General features: G+C 42.1%; 1 protein-coding gene across 1 annotated transcript in view; it reads right to left on the reverse strand.

Moving 5' to 3' along the window:
* Positions 1-350: 350 nt before the first annotated feature.
* LOC308111295 (F-BAR and double SH3 domains protein 1-like) overlaps positions 351-13,722 on the reverse strand; it is a gene marked incomplete at both ends in the record, with an annotated part of 15,785 nt that continues 2,413 nt past the window's right edge. The window contains 16 exons of the mRNA XM_080466157.1: positions 351-469; positions 1,248-1,368; positions 1,459-1,581; positions 2,493-2,590; positions 2,950-3,088; positions 3,154-3,237; positions 3,518-3,646; positions 5,313-5,468; positions 7,500-7,604; positions 8,260-8,376; positions 8,550-8,645; positions 10,409-10,531; positions 10,936-11,064; positions 11,167-11,230; positions 11,837-11,973; positions 13,540-13,696. Of these exons, the coding sequence (XP_080322283.1) occupies positions 351-469; positions 1,248-1,368; positions 1,459-1,581; positions 2,493-2,590; positions 2,950-3,088; positions 3,154-3,237; positions 3,518-3,646; positions 5,313-5,468; positions 7,500-7,604; positions 8,260-8,376; positions 8,550-8,645; positions 10,409-10,531; positions 10,936-11,064; positions 11,167-11,230; positions 11,837-11,973; positions 13,540-13,696 (1,897 nt within the window). The remainder of the gene's footprint in view (positions 470-1,247; positions 1,369-1,458; positions 1,582-2,492; positions 2,591-2,949; positions 3,089-3,153; positions 3,238-3,517; positions 3,647-5,312; positions 5,469-7,499; positions 7,605-8,259; positions 8,377-8,549; positions 8,646-10,408; positions 10,532-10,935; positions 11,065-11,166; positions 11,231-11,836; positions 11,974-13,539; positions 13,697-13,722) is intronic.

Raw genomic sequence — 13,722 nt, forward strand, 5'->3', positions numbered from 1 at the left:
CAGAAGGAGGAAGTAGATCAGGAGTAATCAGATTAATAATCTGATAAAAGCTCTGATTTCAAGTGAAAAGGCATTATTTTTGCCGTTTTGTGTCAGAAAAGTTTTGCGTTAACACAGTAACGTTTTGAAAACAAAGTGTTTACATGGAAATGGGAGAGCCGCTGAATATAATGTAGCTTTCATGTTTGGCCACTAGTGGCCACTGTGGGTTGTTTTTGTAATGAAACGCACAGATGCACAGCCGCATCATGTAAAAACATAAAAAGACTGATTCTTTCTGGTCAAATATTGAACAAAGACAAACTCTTTTTGTCTTTCACTTTCTAAAGAAATACATTCAGCTCCATTAGTCAGGACAATGTGACCGTCTCAGTTCCTGGAGCTGGAGCTGGAGCTGTGAGCTGGTCGTCAGCACGTACCGGTCTGAGTCGGCAGCCGGGGAAGTCGGGAGACGTGTTGGTCGCAGCTTCTGGAGGTTCCACAGACACAGACAAACAGCAGCTTCAATCACACGCTCAGGGAGGAAACAGACTAAAAGTCTCCCTCAGAGGTTCTGCTACCTTCATGAGTAAAAAAGTGGTTTTTACAATTTTCAACCAAATAAAAATTGTCTGGAGCCATAAAACATGCAAATGATCTGAAATATATTAAAAAAATAAACAACTAAGGCATAATGCTATACATACAAAAAATAAAGTTGGATTAAAGAAGTTTGGGTATATTTGATTCCATTTTTAGCTGGTTTAAAGGGGTTTTTTTCCAATGGATTTTCCCGTTTAGCCATATTATTCACCTTATCCTCTTTAGCTATAAAGCTATTTATAGCCGTTGTGCCCAATGGTGAGAGCGGTTTTAACTGAATGAGCCATTTTTTATATTTTTTGTCCTTTCTTTCTTTCTTTTTTCTTTGATTTCTTTTCCTTTGTTTATTTTATGCCTTTGTTCCTTTTTTCTATTATTCCTTTCTTCTTCTTTTTAAATTTTTCCAAATCTTCTCTTCAGCCCCCCCCCCCCCCCCCCAACTTGTTCTCTCTTGTCCTTAACGCTCAGAATTGTTCCGCTGTTTTACCTTATTTATCTGGGGTTTTTTTTAGGGATTTAAAAACAATCAGTGTTAAATGCAAAAACAAATTTAATAAAACTGAAAGCTAAAGGTTTATTTCCATGAAATATTGTGTCGAAAGCTTCATTGACCCATGATAGAGGAGCTGAAGAGCCACATGAGGCTCCAGCCGCCCCTGGTCTACCTGATCGAGACACATCCAGGTCCTCCACACCAGCAGGGGGGGTCGAGGCCGAGTGGCAGCCAGGAGGCGAGGGGGTGAGGAGGGGGGGTGAGAGGGGAGACATGGTGGGGGTTTGGAGAAGCTGGAGAGAAAAAGTGAAGTGTTCTGAAACAAGTAACAGGATCTGGAGATGCAGCGAGAGAGAGAGAGAGAGAGAGAGAGAGAGAGTCACCTCCTCCTCTTCCTCCTGCTCCTCCTCCTCCTCATCTCCTCCATCATGGATCGGCTCAACCACCAGAGAGGGGAAGACACCGATACGTCCGTTCAGCTCGCCCTCCCAGAAACCGTCGTCCACCTGAAGAAACCACAACTCAATCCAGTTTATTTGATCATTAGCGAGTCAGAATAGTTCCAGTCTAATATGTGTTATAACAGACGGAGAGAACACAACCTAAAGACATTTTATAGATTATATTTACTTTTTTGACACAACAAAAAATCTTCAAATTGTTTTTGATGAAGTTTGATGATGCACGCTTCAATTCACATATAAGTACATTTGCACGAAGACAAAAATAAATATTAGTCGACTTTAATATTTCTTTCACACATTAGTTTGTATCTAGATGACAATTACATTTTTCTAGTCAAAAAAAGGAGGAAAAAAAAGGTTTTCTCTTTAAGATCTGACTTAATAACGGAATATTTCCTTTGCAGTTTACAACAAATATATTCAAATGAGCTGTACGTTTCTATTATTGTGCTTGAAATACTTCTATATTACTGTCATCTTTCAAAGTTTGTTCCACAGTTTAACACCACAAACAGAAATACTTTTAAAAGGAGAATAGACAAGATAAGTAAGTGTTTTCAGATTCAAAAAGAATATAATTTTCTTTACTTTTATACTCTTTATTGTTTCCATGGCATTCAAGACAATTTTATTTGAGATTTGAGGTCATATAACAAAAACTATGAATTAAAGTTTCAGTTTCTCTCTTTATTTGACCACAAAGCTACAAAAGCTGAGCTCTAAGAAGATTAAACATCAGCATTCGTAAAAATACTTTTGAAATACATTCGGACCGTTTTATATATATATATATGTATATATCCAATATTTTAGTCACAAAAGGTGTAAATCTATTCTTTAAGCGTATGAACCAAACACTTTAGAACCTTATCAGAGACAATGCGGTGTGTTCTGAGAGTTCAAGATGAAGGGAGAGAACTTTTCTAACTTCAAGAAGGAAAAAGTGTTTTTACATCGCCATGTCGACAGCGAATCAGGTGGATCAGCGCCCCCTCCTGGAAAGAGAGCTCCTCTGCACTCTGAGCCTGGTAGGAGTACAGAGCCCTGACTACTGGGACACACACACACACACACACACACACACACACACACACACACACACACACACACACACACACACACACACACACACACACACAATTTGTACAACAATTTTTTTGTTTAATATTTTTGTCTTTAAGTCTGAAATGAGTGTATTTGTATATATTGTTGATTTTCCACTGTTAAGACTCTTTTTTTTCTATTAATAGAATTCTAATTCACTTTAAAGGATCTCTGTATTGATAAAGAAACTTGAATTTGTCCTACATAAAGTTAAAACACGAACTCTAAGCAGTGTTTCAGCCCTTCTCTCTGTGTCCGAGCTGAAACAAAGTGAGGAACCAAGGTAAAGGTCGCGGAGCTGCTGACCTCTGCTGGCCGTCGTCCCTCGCTCTCCTGTGGACGAGCTGAAGGATGCGTCCAGCTGAGCGGCGCCCTCTGCAGGCAGACACAGGAGCTGCACGTAGCGCTCGGGAATGTAGCCCACCTGACCGCACGAGTTACACACCTGCAGGGACCAGACCAACGTGTCTGCAAAAATATTCCCCTTTTGAAACAAATGCATTTTGTTACCTTGAGCCAGTCCTCCACGTCTCCATCCTCGATCACCTGAAGCTCCTCCCCCTCCATCACTGACAGCTCATCTGATTGGCTGGCCTGTAGGGTCAGAGGTGACACCTTTAAAAAAAACAACTCCAGAAACAGGAAATAAGGAACTTTGGCTATAAAATAGCAGCTTGTCACATTTTGCGTCCAGAACTTTAAAAAACAACAAGCCAACACACTGCAGAGAAATCAACTTCAGTTCATAAGTAAAGCAGCTGCTGTGTTTGTACCACCAGGTGGGCAGTGAGACACTGCGAGACAATGAGCAGCATATCTGAGGCTTGTGACAGCATGGAGGTTTGGAGACGTTTCTTCTTTTAAAGCTATGTACCTGGTAGCTGTAAATGACTCTGCAGGCTACAGGATAAACACACAGTCCAGTGACGGACACCGGGTCTGAGAAGATGTCTCCGTTCTCCTCGTCGTAGTCCTCGAAGTCCGTCAGCTCCAACTCATCCTCCTGGAAGTCAACAATAACATTACACAGATTTTTTTCCCCCAACTATTTCACATCGGTGCCAGAGGTCCAACAACATTGTAGTCAAAGCGTTGGCCCTGAATTTCAGTCTAAAAGTCCCTCTAGTGAGCTCTACTGAGGACAGGCTGTCTCTGTGTCTGTCCACGTCTACTCCAGGCCCATCTTGGGGAGAAGAGCGTTCCGGTGTTTCAGATTAAGTGGTTTCCCTGTTAACAGGTGACCCTTCAGCATCCCTTGTTGCTGCTAATAATAAGACGTTAAAAACCCGACAGAAATCCGTAGCCGACCTGATGAACACCGTTTAACAGCTTTTATTATGAAGTTTCCAAGTGTCGTACCGTCTGTGAGTCGTATTTTAACATATGCTGTTACGAGCAGCAATGATGGAAGCTAAAGTAAATCGGTCATCATTTAACAGGGAAACCAGGTAATTCGAAACACTGGTACCATGTGCCAAAGGTTAAGATGGATTTATCACTATGACTTGTATAAACGCTGTCATTCAACCAGTTTCAACTAGAATCTGACCCAGGAGGAGAAGCTCCTGTAGCCAGTGAGTCAGCAATATTATGTGTCTACCAAGTGGCTAATGCTAGCTTCTGCTAAGGCTAACTGTTACAGTCTTTTCTATGAAACAGAATTTATTCAGCGTACCAGTAATCTTTGTAAGTTTTTAATTGATCTGTGGGAGGGTCAGAGTGAGTATCCACTACCAGAGGGAGAGGTTATTTCCCCGCATGTCGTCATGAAAGTAAAAATCTCTGAATCTCCTGTATGAGCACACATTCACTAAAAAGTGCAGCAAGCGAGGGAGATGACACTTCCTTCACTCCTGGAGCCTCATACACAGGCTGTGAGGACACATATTACTGTTAGAAAGCCATTAGAAAGTGAGTTTCACATAATATGTGACTTTTGATACTGCAGCGGGGGAAATGAAACTCCTCTTTGGCCTCGTTTGAAATTCTCTTTCTGTTTGAGTCGATAAATGGGAAGGTTGAGAGTTTGTGTCTTTCTGTGTGGAGTTTGCATGTTCTACCCCGTTTTAAATATCGACTTGGTTTTATAGTGCAATAACAGATCAGTTTTAGGGCAATTCATCTGTAGCTATGATTATTATTATCATATTTGAAAAGGGCTTTGTTTAAGAAAAGAGAATTTATTCACACTTTAGTGATTTTGCAAGTGAGTAATAATACAATTTAAAGCTTATATCACATATAAAATCCCTTTTCAAATAATGTAAAAAGAATACTGTGGGGGCATAAATCTTTTGTGAAGGTGACCTCGTAGAAAGAAATACCACACCAGGCTTTAATATTAGTATACAGTTTGGTTGAGGTTGAATTTTTTGTTTCACTCAAAAAGCTGCGTCTTCACTTTATCGAGTGTGAATATTCATACTACGGAAGGCTTTTGTGAGAAATATACACGTGACTGACATTTCATCTACCCCCGTGAAACAGGGTTAGAAGTTAAATAAGATTTATTGTTGAGTTCGATTGTAGGGTTTACGTTCCACGTAATGTAAACTGAGCTTGGATGCTCATGTTTGTGAGATGTTTGAAATGAAAATCGTGGCCTTGTGTTGCTGCTCGTGTGTGTTCCACTGCCATTGTGGCGCCATGTTTTAGGAAAATGTGCGTACAGAGAAGTCCTCCGTCGACCTCCTCTGCTCGCTCAGCCTCCGCTCCCTCTCCAGCTCCTCCTCCGCCTGCTTCATGGCGTCGTGGAGCCAGCGCTGGATCCCGGGGACGCTCTCCGAGAGCATGGCCAGGCGAGCCTCGGCCTTCACCCTGCTGAGCTGAGGACACACACACACACACACACACACACACACACACACACACACACACACACACACACACACACACACACACACACAGCATTAACCTCATGCGCTTCAGAAAAAGTTGGAAATCGAGAAAGATATATTGTTATTCTGCTTATTATTATTTTTATTTTTGTCTATCCACATGCAAGCGCATGATACTGCTTCTACAAAATTCATCGCAGGCAGTTTAATGAAGTGGTGAAACGAGGCTTCGGAACAGGCTTTATCTCATAAACACGGTGCAGTTATCATCAGTATCAGGACTATAAGAGACAGTGCAGCCTGCAGCTCTCCGTCGCAGACGTTCGTCCAGTACAAAGGACAAAGGCACGGATCCTGGGGTGTTTCTAAAGTGTATTATGATTGAACAAGGAAATCCTGTGTAAAAATCAGGCGTGCATAAGCAGTAAGCAACCCTATATAGTCAGAACTAAGTTATTTAATGTGATGTTTCAACATCCTCGGGCAAATGATGAGGGATGGACAGACGTCTCCACTTTGTATTAAAAAAAAAAAAAAAAACTGTGCCATAAATTCCAAATCCCTACAAAGCATTTCTTCAAATACCTACAACTAAAAAGTTTTCTTTCATCAAAGTATGAAGACATGATACACATTCCTAGTTTATAACTAGTAGAAGAAATCTCTCTCAAAAAGTGGGAACAAAAAGGTTTGATGTCAAAATATTATAATCTATTCAGGTCGAATTCACCGGATTCTGCGATTGATAAATTAAATGCTTGGAGAAATGACATACATGAACATATAGATGAAGCAGATTGGAATGAAGCTTGTTTGCGAGCTCAAAAAGAAACAATTAATACACGACTAAAGTTACTTCAATACAAGTGGCTGACAAGGACATATATAACACCTGAAATACTTCATCACATATCCAGCAATAATCCAGACACATGCACCAAATGTCGTGATCACAACGGGACACTAATACATTGTATGTGGGAGTTTAAAGATATATTACAATTTTGGAAGGATGTGCTTAAATGCTTATCAGAAATTTTTGAAGTGAAGATTCCCCTTTCTGCCAAACTTTGTATATTGGGAATATACCCAGCAAACTTTTCAAGAACAAGGAAGAAAAAGAAACTACTGGATTTTGGGCTGCTACACGCCAGGAGAGCTATAGCGTTAAACTGGAAGAGGATGGAGGCTCCTTCAACACAACAATGGATCAAAGAACTTTCAGAATGCATTGGACTAGAAAGACTAACTTATATTGCAAAAGGAAAACAAAGAGACTTTGAGAGGTTATGGGAACCTTACATGACCATCATAACAAATTAGTTTTTTTTTTATTTGATTTTTTTTGTTGTTGTTGTTTTTGTTGATGTTTCTTGTTCTTCCTCATTAATATTTCTGTATCCAAACCATTATGTTGTACTGTACAACGGTCTATTTAAAATTGTTTATTTATTTTCGCGTGCAAACTTCACTAAGTGTGTGTGTGTGTGGATGGATGTATAAATGTGCGTCTCATGTGTTGTTTTGCTCATGTCCTCTGGTACAGGTTGATGTAACCAGATTGTTGATTGTATTGTATTATTAAAAATCAATAAACATATAAAAATAAAAATAAAAACCACACTTTTTTTTTTCTATGTGAAAAAACAATCTTGACTTTGATTTTGGCCTTTTTTCCCGAAGTGCATGAGGTTTTGGTTGTTTTTTAACTTCCGGGTGTTTTGTTTTCTTGAGTGGCCGTGACACTTTTCCATAGCATTCAATGAAGAAAGTTTCTCCAAACATCCACCGAACATCCAACAATGCTGAAAACACTTATTATCATATTTACTCTATATACTCTGTTTCATTCCACCTGTGGGCTATTTATTTCTTCTAACATTCTATCATGCTCAGGATCCATGACAGAGTTTAGAGTGAAAATGCACCAGCAGATATGAGAGCGACTTCCTCCAATCTCGAGACGGGTTTCTAAGTAAGAAACAGAACGATGTTCGCTTTACTTTTGGTTTTGGTTACCTTTGCTTTCCTGACGTTGTCCTGAACCTCGGCGATCTTCTGCTCCACACTGAGCCCCGTCTCTCCTGACAGCAGCTTCAGACGACTCGCCAACATCTGCAGAGCCTGACGGACCAACCCAGCACATAACACACTTCAATGTCTCACATAATCAGCTATTATTATCAATAAACTGAAGCACAATAAATAATCTGACGAATAATTTGCATATATCACCTCATTGGGTAAGTTTTTTGGCCTTTGGTTTAAACAGATGATGCAGTAGCCTAATAACAACCTTCCTTTTTTCTTCTTGGGGCTTTTTCCACCAAAAAGAACCAGGTGCTAGTTTGGGGCTCTCATGGAGCTAAACAGACTTGGGAACAAGTCAAGAACAAGATCAAAAACATCCTTAAAGGCTGTTGAGCATTTATTTGATTATGTCAAAAAGATCACTCTAAAAACTCTCCTCTGTTCTAAAACTGTGCTGTATTTGGTGCTTCGTTAATAAAGTTGAATTGAATTGGGCATGTCATTTCCCAAGAGATCTGATTGGTCGGCAGGCGAAGCTTTGACCTCCTTATCCAGAACATAACCTGGTCCGGGGCAGGTTAAACAGTTACCGAGGTGATTTATCCCAGTAAGAAGTGAACGAGCGTCACAGTACAGAAAACCCAGGGTTAATCCTTGAAGTTGTCTGGGTAAGAAAAGATCCAGAGTCGTGGTATAGGGCCCTGGTCCTCAGTGTTTCACAGGTTTGCTTTGCCTCGTCATGCCTTACCCTCTCTCCATGTGTCACAATCTTGTAGTCTTTGGCAGCCTTGGTCGCCCATTTCTTAGCCTCTTTCATAAGACAGCCCTCTGCTTCTGGAGCACAAACATCCTGCAGGGCAGAAATCTGTGCAGAGGACAGAAAACCAATGGTCTTTCATCATCGAAGGGAAGCTACACAGCTGAAATGGGTTTGTTTGTGATTAAACTCTTGAGGCCGCTCGGCCTCCTCTCTGCACACAGCTCAATTCATTCTTACCTCCACCCTTCAAACCATCCAGTCACTACAGATTCACGCACCTTGTCTTGTGGAGCCGGCTGGAAAGTAAACTCAGGTGTTTTGCTGAAGGAAACCGATTCTTGCACAAACTGCTGCACATTTGTCTCTCTGGTCACCTGACAATATAAAGAAAAAACAACAGATTACCAACATTTTACCCTGAATCCCGAATGGAAAAAGCTCAAACATCTTCAATCACTGACAGTTTGCAGGAAACTGGAGACGCTCATGCTCAGCTCACACCCTGCTGCTACGTCACACATTTCAATATACTCTTTCCAGTAGAACTTCTGTTTCTCCTAACTTGCACCAGTGGTTCCTCTTACTTCTTCAAAATGTCCCAGAACATTCTCTGTATGACCTCAAGTATCGTATTTAATCCTGGTGTCTTTATCTTTTCTTCTCTCCCGCAGTCTTTACGTCTTCCCACATGTATTCTGTGGCCCGACTGTGTCGCTCCAGAGGAGAAGGTGAGGAATGTCTCATGTGGAGTTTCAGAGACGAGTGTGGCATCCCAGACAGAAAAACTCAATCAAGTTAGAAATCAAATGCAAAGAATTCACAGGGAATTATCCAGTTTTAACTGAAATCACGGAGTTCTGATATTCTGTTGATACAAGTGAAGCATGCCACAAACTGCAGATTGGAACAGACTTGTCGTCTCGGACAACAAATCCGTCCAGATTACCTCTGTTTGTGATGTCAGCTGATAGATTTTATGGTTTTTTTTACCAAGTCCAGAGCTATCCTGGCCATATTAAAAAAAATTATAATTATATATATATATATACTGTATATATTTCAGCACTGTAAAATGTATTGATCTTGTCTGTTTGCAGTGATCCAGGACTACTCCGGACAGATTTATAGCTCAATGACCATTTGGAGAAACGGACACAGTCGTCGTCGTCACGACTGCATACAAAGTCATTTTTCAGTCATTTCCCGACCTGAAGAAGTGACACCTCTTCATGGGTTTCATGAGCCTGTAATTCATCCACCATTAACAGTGATAAAACAATGTTTTCTTTCTTTCTTCTTTTTTTTTTTTTTTGCTTTTGCTGAGGATTCCCGAACATTTTAGAAAACTGCTGATAGAAATCAGGTGGGCGACCTGCTGAAAAGAATCCACAACAGTCCTCTCCTCTCTGTTTGCATGGACGAGGCCCGGGCCCTGAGGACAGTACAGGACCATACAGGATCATCTGACCTGTCCGACAGAATCCACTCTGTTTGCAGGTTACTTTATGTAAATGGATTTCCCAACGGTCAGTTAATGTCACAGGTGGTAGGTCAGGAGTCAATTTGCTATGTTCACTCTGATATTCCATTGGGCACAATGATATTGGGCATGTTGACCATACATTCCTCCATCTTCTGGCCAATCTGAGACAAAGGCATGTTGCTCCCAGTCCATCAGAGAAAGAGTCACACAGTTACAAGCAATCTAGGGTCAATGAATAGCCCTGGAATCCATGTGTGTGGCCTGCCAGAAGCAACTGAGACCTCAAATCAGCAGAGACATTGTCACTATGAGGCAACATTCCCCACCACTACACCACTGGTTGACCTCCTTTGACCATCCTTTCTGATATCGAAGACCTTTAAGGTTTCTGACCTTTGCCAATAGATCCCTTGCAGAGATTCATCAGAATCATTTCCTCATCTTAGTCAATGAGATATGGGACATTTCCACTGGCCTCCACTCAGCTCGACTCCACTTGGCTTGGAGGGTAAAGTACCTGCTCCCTGGGGCTTTTGCAGTATCTGTTAAACCTATCAGCAAGTCTCTTTGCGGCGAAGCCCTTTCTAATTGTATCATTCCAATCTCTTTGGGTTTTTCATCTGCGTTGAAAACCTGTTGAATGAAGGTCCAGACCTTGGTCACACACTCCCAGATCCTGCTGTGCTGTTTGTGTGTGCTCAGACAGGTCTCCATCTCAGTGCCGCAGAGCAGGGTGAAGTGACGCCTCAGGTCCTCGTAAACATCGCCGTCCATCAGCTGTGGAGGAGACAAGGTCAAAACTCTCATGGCTTTGTTTTCTGCATCGAGGAAAGAAAGAAATCCAAGCTCGAAAAGTTTAGCTTTTTTTTTTTTAATCTTCTGATCCTTTTTACTTTATTCTCTAAATTTGAGCTGTTTTGACAGTAATTGACATTTTTTAGAGGCTTTGAAACTTTATCCATTTCGTTTTCATAAACCGTTTCAGCTGTTTTATGTTTTTCTGGTCCAGTCAAATTGTTAAGAATCTTAAAAAAAAGAAACATGCTGTAGTTAAAAGGTAAAGGATGATAAAGGAAAAGATGATGCTGAGTGTGTGCACGTGCACGTGAGTGTGTGTGTGTGTGTGTGTGTGTGTGTGTGTGTGTGTGTGTGTGTGTGTGTGTGTGTGTGTGTGTGTGTACCTCCATTACTCGCGGTAAGTCGTTGACATAATAGTGTTGCTGGTGTGCGTTGACGGCCGCTAACGTCAGCAGATACTCGTTTCGCACTTCAGTCAGTCGGTCATCGCACTCCTTCAGCCGGGCGCTCAGCTGAAAACGGGATTGAAGCAACTTTGATCTTCTAAAAAAAGTGGAGTTGGTCAAATATCAAACTGCATTAGAGAAAATGAGACAAAATCAAACAATTTATACCTTCGCAGTCAGTTTATGAATTCCAGTTTTGAAGTGGAAGATTCCATGTTCACTCTTTCTGGCTCTGCGGGAGAAAACTATATTTAAATTACAGAATATGGAACAAGCACTTCATCCCAATATCTATTTTAGGTTAACACAATTATTATCTATCACATGGCAGGTGTTACTCTGTAGATTTTCCCAAAAACAAAGAAATCACGAGACACTGCAGCAAACAGAAAACAAGAAACCAAGAACATAAACATAAACATGAAGCAGCACCAGAACATGGCTCCACCTCAACCCCACCTGGACAATTTAAAAAAACAGTTAAATGATGTGACCTGGTATGAAACTGCTGAAACCCTAAAGTCAAAAATGTGTTAGAAAAGTTACAAACTGGACAGAGTGACACCTTCACCAAGTTTTGGAGAGAATGTGAATATGAAGGACGTGTTTGGGGAACACTATGGCAGGTCAGGTGAAAGTCAGACCAGATGAAAAGCCCTGAAACTCTACAAAACCCGAGAGAATAAATCCTGAAAAGGGAAGTTAAAGTGGCTCCATTTCACTTCGGTTTGTCTTCGTCCATCAGAGGAGACACTCGGGCGGAGGCGATCGTTGACGGTAAATCCTTGCGAGGGAACAGTGAACGTCACGTTTCCGTGCTTCCCCTCGCCGCACCGACCTGCTCTGAGCGTCGGCAGCTTTCTCTCTGGCCACGCCGGCGATGTGGTTCAGCTGGAGGTAACTCTTCTTCACCCTGTGCAGCTCCCTGAGGGAGTCCAGCAGCTCCGCCTGCAGCCTCTGCAGCTGCTCCAGACCCTGACACACACACACACACGTGATAAATGCTATACTTATGCAGATGATGGTGTAATAAATGTTGTTCACTATGTTGGAGAAGACAAACACTCTGAATCCTTCATTATTTAAGTTTCCTGTATTGTCCATCTAAGAAGTCCCTTCTTTACCGTGTAGTTAAAGGTTTCTAACCGACACACCTCCACTTCTGTCACCTCTTTTGTGCCACTGTCTGCAAAGCAGTGCTTTTTACGGCCGTAACTCTGGATACCAATGTCACTCTCGTGTGAGGAACAGCCCAAACTCAATAAAAGTTTACCCTTTTTACTTTAAAAGTGCTGATTATGTCTAAAGCCGTTTCTGGGCCTTAAACATCCCAGTTTGATAAAATGGTAAAGTCAACAAATGTTAATCAACACCAACGACAAAGCGAATCAAGCAATACTAATAATGAACTCAGGTCCAGATCCAGATTAATGTTGGCCAAAGACGGAGGCACTGTTTGCTCAATGTAAAACACAACTTGTGAAACACAACTTTTCAGAAACTCTGCTATTGGTCCTGAGCGCCTCGGCTGTCGTGTCAGGTCTCTGTGTCTGACCCTGTGTGTCTCACCTCATGCTTCCAATCAGCCTATGATCTTGTCCCCTCCCTGTGTCCACCATGTCCCTGTGTATTCAAACCCCTCTCCCTCTGTTGTCTTGTCTCCATGTGGTTCCTCTTGTGTCTCCTGCGTTTCCTCGTGTACACAGGGCTTTTCAACAATAAACTCTAAGGTACGTCCAAATTGTCCCTCTTATCTCCTTATCTATCGACTCTTCCTGAACCCCGGAAGTGTTTTGTGTGGCGGCCATGATCAGGACTGTCTGAATTCTCAATAATCAAAGGAAAGGAGGATCATTGCTTCCTTTAGAGCCACCTTTAGCTTAGGAACCACTGATGCATCCTTTATCAAAGGAGGCGAGCTCACGCTGCCCCACAATTCCTTGCAGCGACCACATTTAAAGGGACCCGCTCATCCGAGCGTTCAGGGAAACTCACGATGTCGGAATAAGGGAGCAGATCATGTAATTTACCAAAGCAATAATCTGCCTTGAACAACTTTAAACCATCTGAAACACAAATGTGCTTTTTGTAGTCTATTTTCTGAAACTTGTAGTTCTTTACCCACCATGGCAGACGTCACTAACTTGAGCCGTTGTCGCATGATTATGACGCCACTCAGTGAAAGTGCGGTCCGACTGCCACACCACCGTGATCGCCTTTCACTAACTCCTTTAGGAAGCCTCCTAACACCATTCCTTAACCCCGTGTTAAAGTCGATAGATAAGGAGTTAGGAGGGACAATTCGGACGTACCCATAGTAAATAGTTGTTCTGCACATGCTCAGTAGCTGGACAATAAGAACAATGTTTTGCCTCCGGGGTGTCATGACTCCAGTCCATGTTCTCCTTACCGCTCGGTCTTCATTGGCTCCTGGCGGCGCCACTGTCACCAGGATTCCCTCTTTCTTCACATTTGAAAAGTTCCTCCTGGGATTCTGGTGTGGTAACTCTCCCCCCGAGCACATGTTGAGCTCACACTCACCCTCTTCGCTCGGACGTCCTTTGCATTGCGGAGACTTCTGGAAGCTTGTCCGATCAGCCCGCGGTACTCCTCTGAGGCGGCGAGCCGGGACGCAGCCGTCTGAGCCGTGGCGTCCACCAGGGACCTCCACACGGCAAACACACTCACACACCAGCACCTGGAGAGAGCAGGGTCGCAGTACTG

This window comes from Lipophrys pholis (genome assembly GCF_963383615.2).
Source record: "Lipophrys pholis genome assembly, chromosome: 6".
NCBI classification, from domain to species: domain Eukaryota; kingdom Metazoa; phylum Chordata; class Actinopteri; order Blenniiformes; family Blenniidae; genus Lipophrys; species Lipophrys pholis.